Source organism: Mugil cephalus, chromosome 17 (genome assembly GCF_022458985.1).
Source record: "Mugil cephalus isolate CIBA_MC_2020 chromosome 17, CIBA_Mcephalus_1.1, whole genome shotgun sequence".
NCBI classification, from domain to species: Eukaryota; Metazoa; Chordata; class Actinopteri; order Mugiliformes; family Mugilidae; genus Mugil; species Mugil cephalus.
Window position 1 is genome coordinate 3,405,822 of NC_061786.1, and position 12,567 is coordinate 3,418,388.

Sequence of the window (12,567 nt, forward strand, 5' to 3'; positions counted from 1 at the left end):
GAAATAAGCTGGTTGTGGTCATTTTTATTTCGATCAAAAATTACAAATTTGCCTCAGAGTTCTTTACAGCCTGCGCACCTACTAAGGAGAAAGAAACATAAGGCAGATAACACCTACACCGTGTACGCAGAAGATAGAAACATGGTTAATCAACTCACGGACATATGAAGAAGAAATAAAATGAATTTCATCCATCGGGGGAACGTTAAGATGATATTGCTGTATGTGTGCGTGTGTCTGGTTAAGGGCTGTATCTGTGTTAGTATACTGTACACTTGTGCGAGACAGGAGAGAGAACAACTAAGCACAACAGATAAAAAATAAAAAAACAAAGAAGAATATATTGCCACAATTTCAAATTGCACACTCTTCACATAAAAGGCTCCTTTTTTTTGTATAGTTCAGCTATTCTTTAGTTTAATTATTATTTTCATTTGCTTGATACATAGTAAGTATACTGGGGATGATGACGTCAACACTACATTATTTGTTTCTTTTCAAGACTCCAAACTGTCTCCATAACTATATACTATATACATACTATACTATATATATATATATATATATATATATACTATATACTATATACTACTAATAAAAGCTTTACATAGCGATTCATTTGCTTTGCTCATATTATTCTGCTCGCCTACACCATGTTTACATAAGCTCGAGTCTTAAAATTCTTCCATGTATTTATTTTTTCTATTTTATGTTTTATTACTTTCTTATCTCCTATTTGCGTCTGTCTTTTGATTGTCTGCTGCTGCAATTCCGTAAATTCCCTCCATTGTGGGAGAAGTAATGGATTAACTTATCTTAAGACAAACTGGTTATCATAACTAGAACTGCTAATATGAGCTGGACTGTGTGTACAGTTCAATGTTTTGTTTTTCACTTTGGATGGACAGCATTGCATGTTAACAACTGTTGTTTTTTTCGCTGTGCGGTGAGAACTCAGCCAAGACAAGCTGAGTATAGAAATACTGAAAATAAAGACGTTTTTAAAAGTAACATCTCTCAGGACTATAAACTAGTCACAGTAACAGTTAGTTGTTTTTTTTCCCAGAATAATGCATAACAGTCATTCTTGATTATAAGTCCTTGAGGTGCGGTTGCCTCAAAACTTGTGTTTATCAAGTGTGCCGCTTACTCTAGAGAAGCCTCTGCGGCTTTCAGCCTTTTTGACGCTCTCTCAAACGACAGCTGTTGAGTCCTGCTTTGTCACTGTTTAGTCATTTTGGAGCCAGATGAACCATCCCAGTCAGAGGATCTACTCTTTGAAAAGGTTTGGCCTGCAGACGGGCCCCGCAAATCCTTAGCAGACCGAATGTGTTTTATGAGTCTGTCTGACCACGGTCAGCGTGTAATTAAGAGCTGATTCATACCAGAACTGTTAACACAGAGCAGTAAGCTATAGCAAGCGAGTGGTAGACTGCTAATTAGGGATGCTAGGAAATAAATGGTTGTGATATACTTAACTGTGTCTATTAAAAAAGAAAAAGCAAACAGTTTTTCTTACATAGAAGCACAAAATTAAGCAATTGCTTCACACGTTAAACACAGGAACACTTTGTGGTACCGGGGGTTTTGCCTTGGGGAATTTCCATTTTGGAGTTTCATATTTATATTCCCAGTGTCTCACGTCAGCTCTGGTTTTGCTCTATCTTTAATTTTAATTCCTAACAGCTGATTACCTTGGTGCCTTGACACAGAAGAGAGCAAAAAAAAGTGTGATATAGGATATGAAACGGCGTCCTGTTATAGTCCCACTGTCCTGTGTGCCCCTTACAGGCAGAGCTGCTCACAGGTTTCTCGGTAACTAATGTGGAAGAAGCGCATCGGGCCGGCCAGGAGCTGCTGAAGCGAGGCTGTGGGTCGGTCATCGTCACGTTGGGACCCCAAGGCAGCGTGGTGCTCAAGGCACAGGAGTCTACCTGGAGACATGTTCCAACTACTGCGGTCAAAGCAGTGGACACTACAGTAAGATGACCTTGTATACTCTATACAGTCGCTATATCTTACAGTGCATAAAATGTCACAAATTCTGACAGTTCAGGGCTAATATTGCAATATTGGCTTTTAGTTGGAGTTTGTACAGATTTTAATTGGTTTGGATTCATTTTAAAGAGGTAATTTGGTGATAACTGATAATTGCAATTGTGTCATTGATCTTCACTTCACCCAAACCACTTCACCAGTAAGACATTGCCAGTCAGTTGCTTCCCCTTTTGAATGAGGAATACAGACTACTGCCACCTGCTGGCATGGAGGCTTTTTTTTATACAAAACATAGGCGCTAGATGACCGTTGGCCGTAGTCATTGAGTGGTGTGTTTCAGTGCAACGTTTTGTTTCGAATACGAGTGACATAGGGTGACATCGCAGACGGACCTCAATGCCAGTGATGGGTTGATGTTGGTTTGGTGTGTTTTTGTCCTTTTTACACCACCCCCCGACGAACAGATATTTGCTGGATGATGGAATATGTGTCACACGCTTATATACTTGAGCAACGTTCTGAAGACACTCAGTTTGTAACGCGAAAGAAATTTCACCTAATTTCATGTTTGGCAATAGATAGTGAGCTGACAGGCATTTACTTAACCATCAAACTTAATATATTCATACAAAGATAATCAACTTATAATAAAAGAGTAGTTGTCCTTAAATTTTTCTTTTTTTTTTCTTTGATTTTATTTATATGTAATTTCACAGTAGTGTTTTTGGAGTCACTGTTTGCAGTAGGTCTGACACATTACAGTACAGTTTTCTTCAGTTCAGAAGCAGGTTAAGCTGACAGGAATGTAAAAACGCTTTCAGTATTAGTAGACTGGAAGAATATTTTAAAACGGAATACTGTGTAATTTAGCCCACATCTCACAGTAATGGAACCACTGGAAGAAATTGCTTGTCCTTTACAGCAATAACAGAGGGGGGGGAAAAACATTATTCACAGACACCGTGTTTTTTTTTTCTACCCATTGATCACCAATGAGTTAAGTCCTGCTACTCTGAGCTGTAGTACAGATCAGTGCAGTTTAGGATCAGTGAGGATGTGGTGACCGCCGGCTGTTTCCCCTCACTGATTTAATCTTTAAAAGAGGCCGCTTGAGTCATTTCACACCGGCCTCTGTGGCTTGTTTTCGTCACTCAGGCCTCACTTCAGTGTTTGTGTTTCCTGCCACTGAGGGTTTTGTGGGGCCTGTGTGTTCTACTGTACCAACCGTATACGTCATTGCACAGCGGTGTTAATCGCCTCTTTGCTTCAGTCAGACCTGGTGAGGTTTAATTGTTTGTGTAATAGTTGTTTTTTTTCCTTGTGACTGGATGCTTCCCCCAGGGACTTTTATTTCGCTATAATTTCCAAATGCCGAGCATCATGCAGCGTAGTAAAAACCAAAGTCGGATCTTGTGATCGTAGCCTTTAAGTGAAACCCACATCACGTATCGCAAAAGTGAGAAGAAAGCAACGACTAACAGGCAGCACGGAGCCTTGTGTGCGAGTGTTTGTGACAGGGAGGGAAAAAAACAGGAGTGTGTGTGCTTCGCAGACACTTTCCAAAGGTAGTGCAGCTGAACTAAACGGCAGCATCTACTTGTCAGTCCAGGACACTTTGGCATTTGGAAAACAAAGCGCTTCCTTTCTGCGACCTCCTCCTTGCCCCCGAACATTTCCAGGCAGACACACATAACTACTCCTATTCACATCTTCACTCTCCCCACTTCCCAATAGCCCCCAGGAGTACTTACCGTTCACCCCCTCTCCTCCACCTCCTCCCCCTCCCATGACTCACCTCTTGGGCCTGCATCAGTCAGCAGAAAGCTGTGGTCGGGCCTGCTGCATAGCCCCCCCCTCCCTCCTTTCCCCCTTAGACACACACTCTCACCCCACCCCTCCTGTTCTTTGATGGGCCCATAAATTCTGTTGTGTTTAACTCTTTTGGACATCATAATCCCTCTTCCAGTAAGGCCCTTTTTTTTTTACTGGAGAGAGGAAAAAAACAACAGGTTGTTATCAAGATCACTATTTACTTCATCTGAGCTTGTTCTGGTAACGCGGCCCTCTCAGTTATGATTACATTGTCTGTTATTACTGCCCTGAATGGGCTTTGTTTTTTCCCCCTCCTTCTGTAGCAGTAGGGATGAAAATGTCTTTGAAAGATTGGCTCTAAACTTGTCAGCACTGGGACTCTACTTTTAACTGAGGCTCTCTGGTTTCACTAGACTCAGAGTGCGAACTGTATACTGCAAAAACAGCATTACTAGAAAGAAGCAAAAATATTCATTTACGAACATTCAAAAAGTTATCTTGTTTTACGAAAAAAAGAATCTGCCAATGGGTTACGTGTTTTTTGCTTGACAAAAATTCTTAAATTAAGCACAACGTTCGCATCTCTGAATGAAATATAAGATGTATTGATACGAGGATTTTTTGCTTTCTTGAAATTCCTTTTTTGCAGAGTAGCGCAGTCCTCGATTGCGATTCTTCGATATCGGCGCAGTGAGTCACTTGCGGTTTCTCTCTGTTTTAGCTAGGCTACCGTTCTGCTGGGAGCCGCAGGTGGCGCCGGCCGCAGCGAATCCACTTTTCGCCGTTTCGTCCGTTTCTTCCAACTCTCATTTGGGATAAGCCTTTTGATAGCTCTAGCATGGGTAATGAAGCGCGCGCGTGGCTGCTAAATCATTTAGTTTTCTCTTGACAGTAACTATGTCATCGTCTTCTCCTCTTGCAACTCTCTGAATAACGCCTTTTACTCAGCAAGAGCAATTATGAGCTGACTCAGGGCCGTGAATCTGGATGAATAACAAAGAGAAATTCACTCATCTACTGTGGGTCTCCCCCATCCCTCCTCCTTCATCCATTCGTGTCCCTTTTGTCTTAAATTGAGTGCAGGCTTCCCTTGCTGAGATCACAGCCTTGGCTGTTTTGTGTGGACAGTTAGAAGAGAATTTAGTGCGCGCACACAAACACACACACAAACACACACACCTCCAGTGCAGTTTAGTCCCAGCAGGACTTGGGTGGCCCTGGTTTCCACTGCTCCGGGAGGTCCAGCGTGTAGGGCGAGAGGTAGACGAGGCTGTCTAAACCAGACATTACAGAGGTACTGGCGGGTCTGGACAGTCAAATTATTCCCAGTCTTCTCCAATGACTGGATACGTGCGAGGCCCATTTGCCCGACTCCTTCCTGGAAGCCAGAGGTAAAGGGAATGCTTCCTGAGCTTCACATTCCTTGGCCCTGCAAACTCTGGGTCAGCGCGACACAATGAGAAATCTGCCACATCACCATGTTTTAATGCGCTGCACGTGCTACAACAGCTGCTGTTTAGCAGCGCAGATGTTCGGCCAGACCCCTGCCATGTCAGCCAGCGTTACACACACACAAAAGGGTGAAAGAGAACGAAGACAAAGCACTGCAGACGGATCAAACATGCGAGGGGCCTAATTGGTCCAATTAAATATGTTTTTGATCTCCGAGTTTCCCAACCCCCGTTACTTTAGAGGAGTCTTCCCCGGCTGTTGGTGAGTCTTACTGGAAGCTTCCCCGGTGTGGAAGCCACTGTGAGTCATTTGCTGCCCCTCAGTTGGTCTTTGCTCGCCCCGGGGTGCCTTTCATTGACAAAGGCTGTAGGCTTCAGGAGTTAACTGCACATAGCTCCATCTGTCATAGCAGGATGGGTGTCGAGGGTGCGATAGACAGTTGTGGTCTGCGGATGCTTGAGAAGCGGTTCAGCGGGTGCAGAAGACTCAGAGTTCTTCTAGAGAGATCTGCATTTTCTATAGGTTTTGTTATTTTTTGTCTGTCTGTGGCGCTTAGTGTTCGCTGCCATGGTGTCTCGGCTTCACTTTGCAAAGATGACTTGTCAGTGAAAAGCGTGTGGGCGCTACTGTTTTCTTTGGATTTTCTGTTGATGGACTTGTGTCTCTGTATGCTCCTCTTTGTTTGTCTGTGTAGCCGTGGCAGTTATTGTTGTCTGTGTTAACTAATCAGCTGTCGCTTTATTCCAAATACACGCATTTTTTCTTTCTGCAAGAAGCATTCTAAAGGTCATTTCTCTGGAGTTTTATCAGTGTTCGCATCAGCAAATGGAGGGCTTTCATGGACTCTGGGTTTGTCAGTGTCAGTGTCATATCTTCCACGTTAACCTGTTCTTCGTCGTTTAAATTCCATTTGTACTTTATTTTACTTGATCACACACTTTATTACAGTGTCGCTGCACAAACGCATCAGACGGCAGGGGTGTTCCATAAGCATAATTTAGCGAGCATCTCACCGAGGTGTCTGCCATCCTAATTTCTAACTTCAGTGTGAGTACCAGCAGAGAACAGGCAGAGGAACGGCGCCGAGGTCAAGACGCGGCGGCTGGGGCCGGAGAGAGCATCACAGCTCATCCACGGCAAGTGCTTGTGTCACTTGATTGACAGGCCTCCAGATCTAACCTTCACCAAACTGTGTCGAGGGCAGCGGCAGCGGGGCTGAAGGGGGTAGCACTTGTCAACCCCGTTGAGCCTCATTTACTTGATCCAGTAGCGTCACATGCCAGTCTCACGGGAGGAGACGGCGTTAGTAAGGCAGGGAAAGGTTGGATGGTGGCGCGTACAGTCGATTGAGTGGAAGTTTAGACTGGAACAGTGGAGTCCAGTTTCATTTGTTTGCCAGTCTTTATTTAGATGTAGTTTGGCTGACTATCAAATTGCGTAGTAAGGCTCATAAAGGAGCCATTTTTTTTGGCAAATTGTTTCATCAGTTTCATCAGCTAACGTTATCAACGGCGTTTTTACATTACTGAATGTGAAAGGTGCCACATGAAGCTGCAAAGCCAAAGAATAGCCTGCATTTCCCCAGAGCATTAATAAACTATTAATAAACTTATATTAAAACTCCGTTTTAGATTAAAGCCTACAAATGTCTTGGTTCAGCCTTGTTCCTAGCATGGCTTTCAGCAGCATCCCTCACAGCTCCGTACCAACACTGCACAGCAGACAGTCTCGAGCCAGCTTTCCGTCCATTCCTTTGTGGAAACTTTTATTCTGCAAGAAAAATTCAAATGAATACCCATTTGTATCCACTACAGTTGTATAAATATTTGGAGTTGAGATAAATAGATCCTCAGCCTACGTTCTGCCTAGGTTTTTTATTTTTATCAGTGAGATAACTTTTCCACCCTGGCCAAGGATCCAAACCTTTATTTATTTATTTATTTATTTTCCCTTTTTTCATATTTCATTCTTTCCGTGTTTTCTATTTATTTATTTTTCTTGATGCACAAATGGAAAATGTGCATAAAATTTGGGATTTATGGATGAAAGTGCACCTGGAAGCATTTGTGAAATACAGAGAAGAAACAAATCATTCATATGGTTATTACCACACACTATGTTCATTTTGAATGCATTATCAAAAGGCTTGGACCACTCTCAGTTTGACTGAAAGTTCCTTCCAATCGGGCCAGTCTGTACTGAGTCAGGTGGTTACATGAGCCATTTTTCTAACCGGACCACTGCTCTGATACTAGCGGTAGGTAGAGAGGGTCGTCCACAGACCGGGGTTTTGCAGTTGGACATGGACCACATGCTGAAGTGTCCTCGAGTTGCTGACGGTGCTTGGCACTGGTGTGCGAATCTGAGTACGCCTCAGTTGAAGGAGTGGGTAAACATTGTCACTGTAAAGAGCTTTGAGTACAAACAGGTAGAAAACACTACATAAATACAAGACCATCTACCATCTAAACACAGCAGATGTTGTCCTTGGGGTTTTGCGGCGTATTTGTATGAAATGGTTGTCTATATACAGTTACAATTTTGAATTTAATTCAACCCAATCCTGGTCATTTTAATTTCCCCTGTGAATTCATGAAGTCTTATGTCACCATACATGAAAAAAAAAGTCAAACATTTGAGATCCTGAACCTTCAAATTCCAAAGAGGATAAGTGAAAGCACAACGGTGCTGAAACTGATGCAGATTTCAATTCCTTAAATTCAATGGCATACGTGTAAATGTCTACATTTAGTAGCAATCAGACACTACGTTCTTATTCCATTTCTTTTCAAATGAATTCAGCTCTAACACAAGAAATCTCATTTATCAAAGGAAGGTGATACCAGTATTATGGCAAATGAGTTTTTTTTCTCATGCTGAAAGCTTTTACGGTTATGGGTCATTTTTTTATCATGAAAAAAAAAAAAACTGCGTGGGCTACCAACCAGTTTTTCTAAATCCTATCAGAAACCTGTTCCAGCCCCACCCTGTTGTACAGTGACAAGCCCAAGATGGTTGTTTTTGCATTCGTTTGGTGATGGATTACTGGAAAGTCAACAGGTGTTTCAGGCTTTTAACGAACAATGAAGTGTTTTGCGGTTAAAAAGTAATCTATAGCCCTCACTCTGAACACTGAAATATCGTAGTTTCTATCACCTAACCTTGTTCAAACTAGCCTCCTCACTGTACCACACTGCTTTGATCATCGGTCCTCTCGCACCATCCCCCACTCATGAACCGTGGTATCATTCCAGCGGCAACATGTGAACTGGGAGAAGGGCCAGGCCGGCCAGTGTGACGGCTCTACCGAAGCCTCGTTTCCAAATGCTGGCTGCATTGTAGCCCAGCTACCAGACAGGAGACATAAACACATCATCAGTTTAAACATGGAAATCCACCGGGCCTGTGAAATGTTTCATCTCTGATCTCACTCTTTCCAGCCTCTCTGCAGTCCAGGAGTCACATCAGTGGCAAGCATCGAGTGGGGGGTGAGGGGGAAGGGGTGCAATAATGGCCTTTTCAAATGTCAAATCAGAACTCTTCTCTCTCTCTTTTTTTTTTTCATACATTGCATATGGCTGAACAAACACATTTCGTGGCTACATCTGTGAGCCCTGTTTGGCCCTCTCTGCCTGTCCCGGGTCAGGGCTGGGGTTTTTATTTCTTACCCCATCTCAGTGAATCATCTCCACACAACCGACAACCATCACTGTGACAGAAGGGTTACTTTGAGGTTGGAGGGTGAGGGCGGCGGGGGTGGGGGTCTAGACCAGGCTTACAGAGGTGCTCAGAAGAGAGAGTGCAATGAACTCTTTTGAGAGCCGAGGTGATGAGTAATGGAGTGGGCTTGTGAGAACCAGTGTCGGGGGGCCATTTGTGGTTAAACATGAGCGTGTCGCTACATACCATTGTGCCTTTTCCCATCAACGAGTCCACCCCCACCCCCCCCTTCCCCACCCCTCCCCTCTGTCTCTCGGCATCCCGTCCCAGCCAACCCCCTCCAGGGCGTAGACAGCACATTCCATCTCTATCAATAGATGACGAGGAAAAAAAAAAAGGACGATTTATGCGCTCATGGCGATAGCCAAAACCAGAGCTGTTGGCAGTTCTGGTGAAGCCACAGAGGAGCCATGTGCTTCTCAGCTGACTTTGAAGAGCGATTAGTAAACCCAGTGGGGTTTTGTACATTTGCTCTTTTATATTTTGGATCCTGGGTTGACAAGATGTTTCAGGAAGACAATTTAAAAAATAAACACTTAACTTGTTGATTAGCAAGCACTTAAATGAAATGGCTTCTTTTAACTCAAACCCATCAGCGGTTTGAAAGATACCAAACAAACACTCATGGACTTTCTATGCTGTTGGTGAGAAACATTATGAAATGTTGCAGGATGAATTTCCTACATTAAACTAATGGTTGTGGGCATTATGTGAAAACGGCTTAATACAGATGTTTTGGTGAAAGAGCTGACTGAGACGCACTTTCACACAATGAGAAAAAAAAAAGAAGAATTTCAAACTAGTTGAGGCTTCAGGCAGCAACACAATACAAGAGCTGTCAAGTGCCACAGCACCCCCTACTGTTGACAGTTTCTTAGACTTAAAAACGACCCTTCTCTCTGCTTTCTCAAAAATGAATCATTTTAAAACAAGAAACTCCCATTTCCCGATCCTACCGAGTAGGGCACACAGCTGAGGACAAAGGACCTGTTTGCACCACGGGTGAAATTTAATAATGCATTGTTGTAATATCGTTTCTTCCCAGGGTGCTGGAGACAGCTTTATAGGGGCACTGGCGTTCTACATGGCTAATTATTCCACCATGCCCCTGGAGGAGATGGCCCGCCGAGCCAATCAGGTGGCAGGGGTGAGTGTGCAGGCTGTCGGCACGCAGACGTCTTATCCCTTCAGACGGGACCTACCAGCTGAACTGTTCTGAGAGCAGCAGAGGACCCCAGTGAGAATGGACTGTCTGCCTGGTCTGTGCCATGTTGACTCGTGAAATTAGCTGCTTTTGAGAAATTCAAGGCTGATCATTGTGAAACTAGAGAGGATTTTCAAACATTATTTTCAAAATGACACTTAGATTGAGATGTGCAGCGTATAATTGACATAATTTATTTACCCCAATCAGATATATCACAAATGAGGAGAGTACATTTACCTGGTTCAAATTTTACACATCAGTGATACATGTAAAAAGCCATTGAACTGCCATATACCGCATGTCATGGAGCCGGTGGTCCCCATAAACAACATCACTGTTAAACATGAGTGGTATTTTCTTTCTGAAAGTGTTGGCTGCAAAGTTTCTGTTAAATCTCGGGGAGGAGAAGAAGAGCTGCAGAGCTGAGAGTGGAAATCCAAGACAGAATCCTCCCAAAAAAAAAAAAAAGAAAAAAATCAGAGCCAGCCAAATAAGAAATGTTGACTGATGAACACGTTGTTTAATCCATGACAGTAAAATGGCCTGTTTAAACCTGGCAGGTTTATGTTGTCCATATTTGGTGATACATTTTTCAAATTGATCTGATCTTCCTCTTCTCGAAGAACAGGACGTGCTTGTTCACTGCAAAGACAAAAAATAAGATAATAAATCCTGGTGTTCACATCGAGTGGGAGGTCATTTATTCACCACTGGGTTCGACATACACTCCCTTGGCTGTTCATTAGGTACTCTGGTGTAGAGTCCCACTCTACCAGTCCAGTTTAGTGGTGGACTGTTACATTACAATGTATCCATTTTCTCTAGGGTACCTAATGTTTTGTCAATCTACATTAGTGCACAGAAGCAAACCTGATAAGTATTTTCATCTCTAATACTGTACTACTTATGCAACCAATAGATTCACAGAAAATCCAAAATAAAGCCACTGAACAACCCCACAGTCTGCAAACTGGAAGTCACAAAACCAAGTTGTTCTTGGCTGGATTGGTTGGTATGATTGCCTTTCTCCTTGCATGGTTGCAAGCGTAGTAGATGGTTTGTAAATAATGCATTCCAAATCAGCCTACTCCCACTGCGTAGGTTTACACACAGGTGCTCATTCTGCAGCAGTGGAAAGAACAAGTTGTAGTTTAGCACAGCCTTCCTGACTCCACAACATGCTGTTATGTAACCGTTTCGGTTGAAACAGGCTTACCATAAACAACTGAAAGGAGAATGTAAGTAAGAAGAAGCATTTTTTAAAAAAAATAAAAACATGTTAACGTGACTGCTACACATGCAAACACACACTTTAAAAAGATTATGTGAGTGTTCAATTCTACAGCATGAACTTAAAGTACAACAACTTAAGCTGTGGAAGTGGAGGGTAACTTAAGGTATACCTCTGATGTAGAAGCCACTCTTTTCACAACCTGAATTTCCGTACGGTTAGTGGAATCTATTTATCAATCCACTGTGTGCAGCACCGCATGGTAGAATATCTCTACTCCTCTGCTTAATATCTTCTTTGCACTTCCAGTTAAATGTCAACTGTGATTCATTGGCTCGGTACCTGTACCCAACAAGATACATTGAATCTAATCTAATCGAACCACATGCCAAGGCGCTCTTTTCATCAAGTCCTGCAACTCAACTTTGGTGGTTGACTGGTTTAAACAGATGCTGCTTTGCAGACGTCAAACTTTGACTAGTGAAAAGCCTCCTGTTTCTGCAGTGGAAAAAGTGCACCACCACTCCTGCAGCTCCTTTTTAGTGATATGAGATGTTATAGATCTTGTCTTAAAATCATTTCAGACAGTAAAAGTGTGAGCTGGCAGCACTCTGATACATTTTTATTGCTTTCCACCGCTTTCTTTGCATCAGTTACTTTGAGGAGCTCATGGTTGGATAATAATAAAAAATAAAATATGCTTTGCATACAAATGTGTGTTTCATCAGAACTTCGTTAGGAGCAATCATTCAGCGGATGTTTTTGTCCAATGCAACTCTGAGCAAGTGCCAGCTTACACAGCAGCAAGCGCCAGAAATTATTTATTCCAGTAGCCGTTTAGTCAAGAACTTCACATGTATCTCTGCTCACACAGCAGATCAGTCATTCATTACCAAATGGATCGTGTTTGCGCAGCACCAGTTTGTCTCGGAGACGGCCCCTCTTCGTGTTGAAGCAGTATCCTGTCCCTGCAGCGCTCATCATCTGCACCAGGATGGTCCTGATGGGGGAGGACACTGGTGAACTCTACTGTCATCACAATGCTAGACACCAACATGTACACTAATTAAAGCATTGAAGGGTAGATATATTCAGGAAGTGGACTTACTTGGATTTTGCCTTAGCCACTGAAAAAGAACAGAAAACA

The 12,567-nt window shown here is 42.9% G+C and overlaps 1 protein-coding gene across 2 annotated transcripts in view; it reads left to right on the forward strand.

Moving 5' to 3' along the window:
• rbks (ribokinase) overlaps positions 1–10,877 on the forward strand; it is a 39,457-nt gene extending 28,580 nt beyond the window's left edge. For both annotated transcript variants that reach the window (XM_047610416.1, XM_047610417.1), the window contains exons 8-9: positions 1,792–1,980; positions 10,028–10,877. In XM_047610416.1, coding sequence (XP_047466372.1) covers positions 1,792–1,980; positions 10,028–10,201 — 363 coding nt within the window. In that variant the 3' untranslated portion in view covers positions 10,202–10,877. The remainder of the gene's footprint in view (positions 1–1,791; positions 1,981–10,027) is intronic.
• The last annotated feature ends 1,690 nt before the right edge of the window (positions 10,878–12,567 follow it).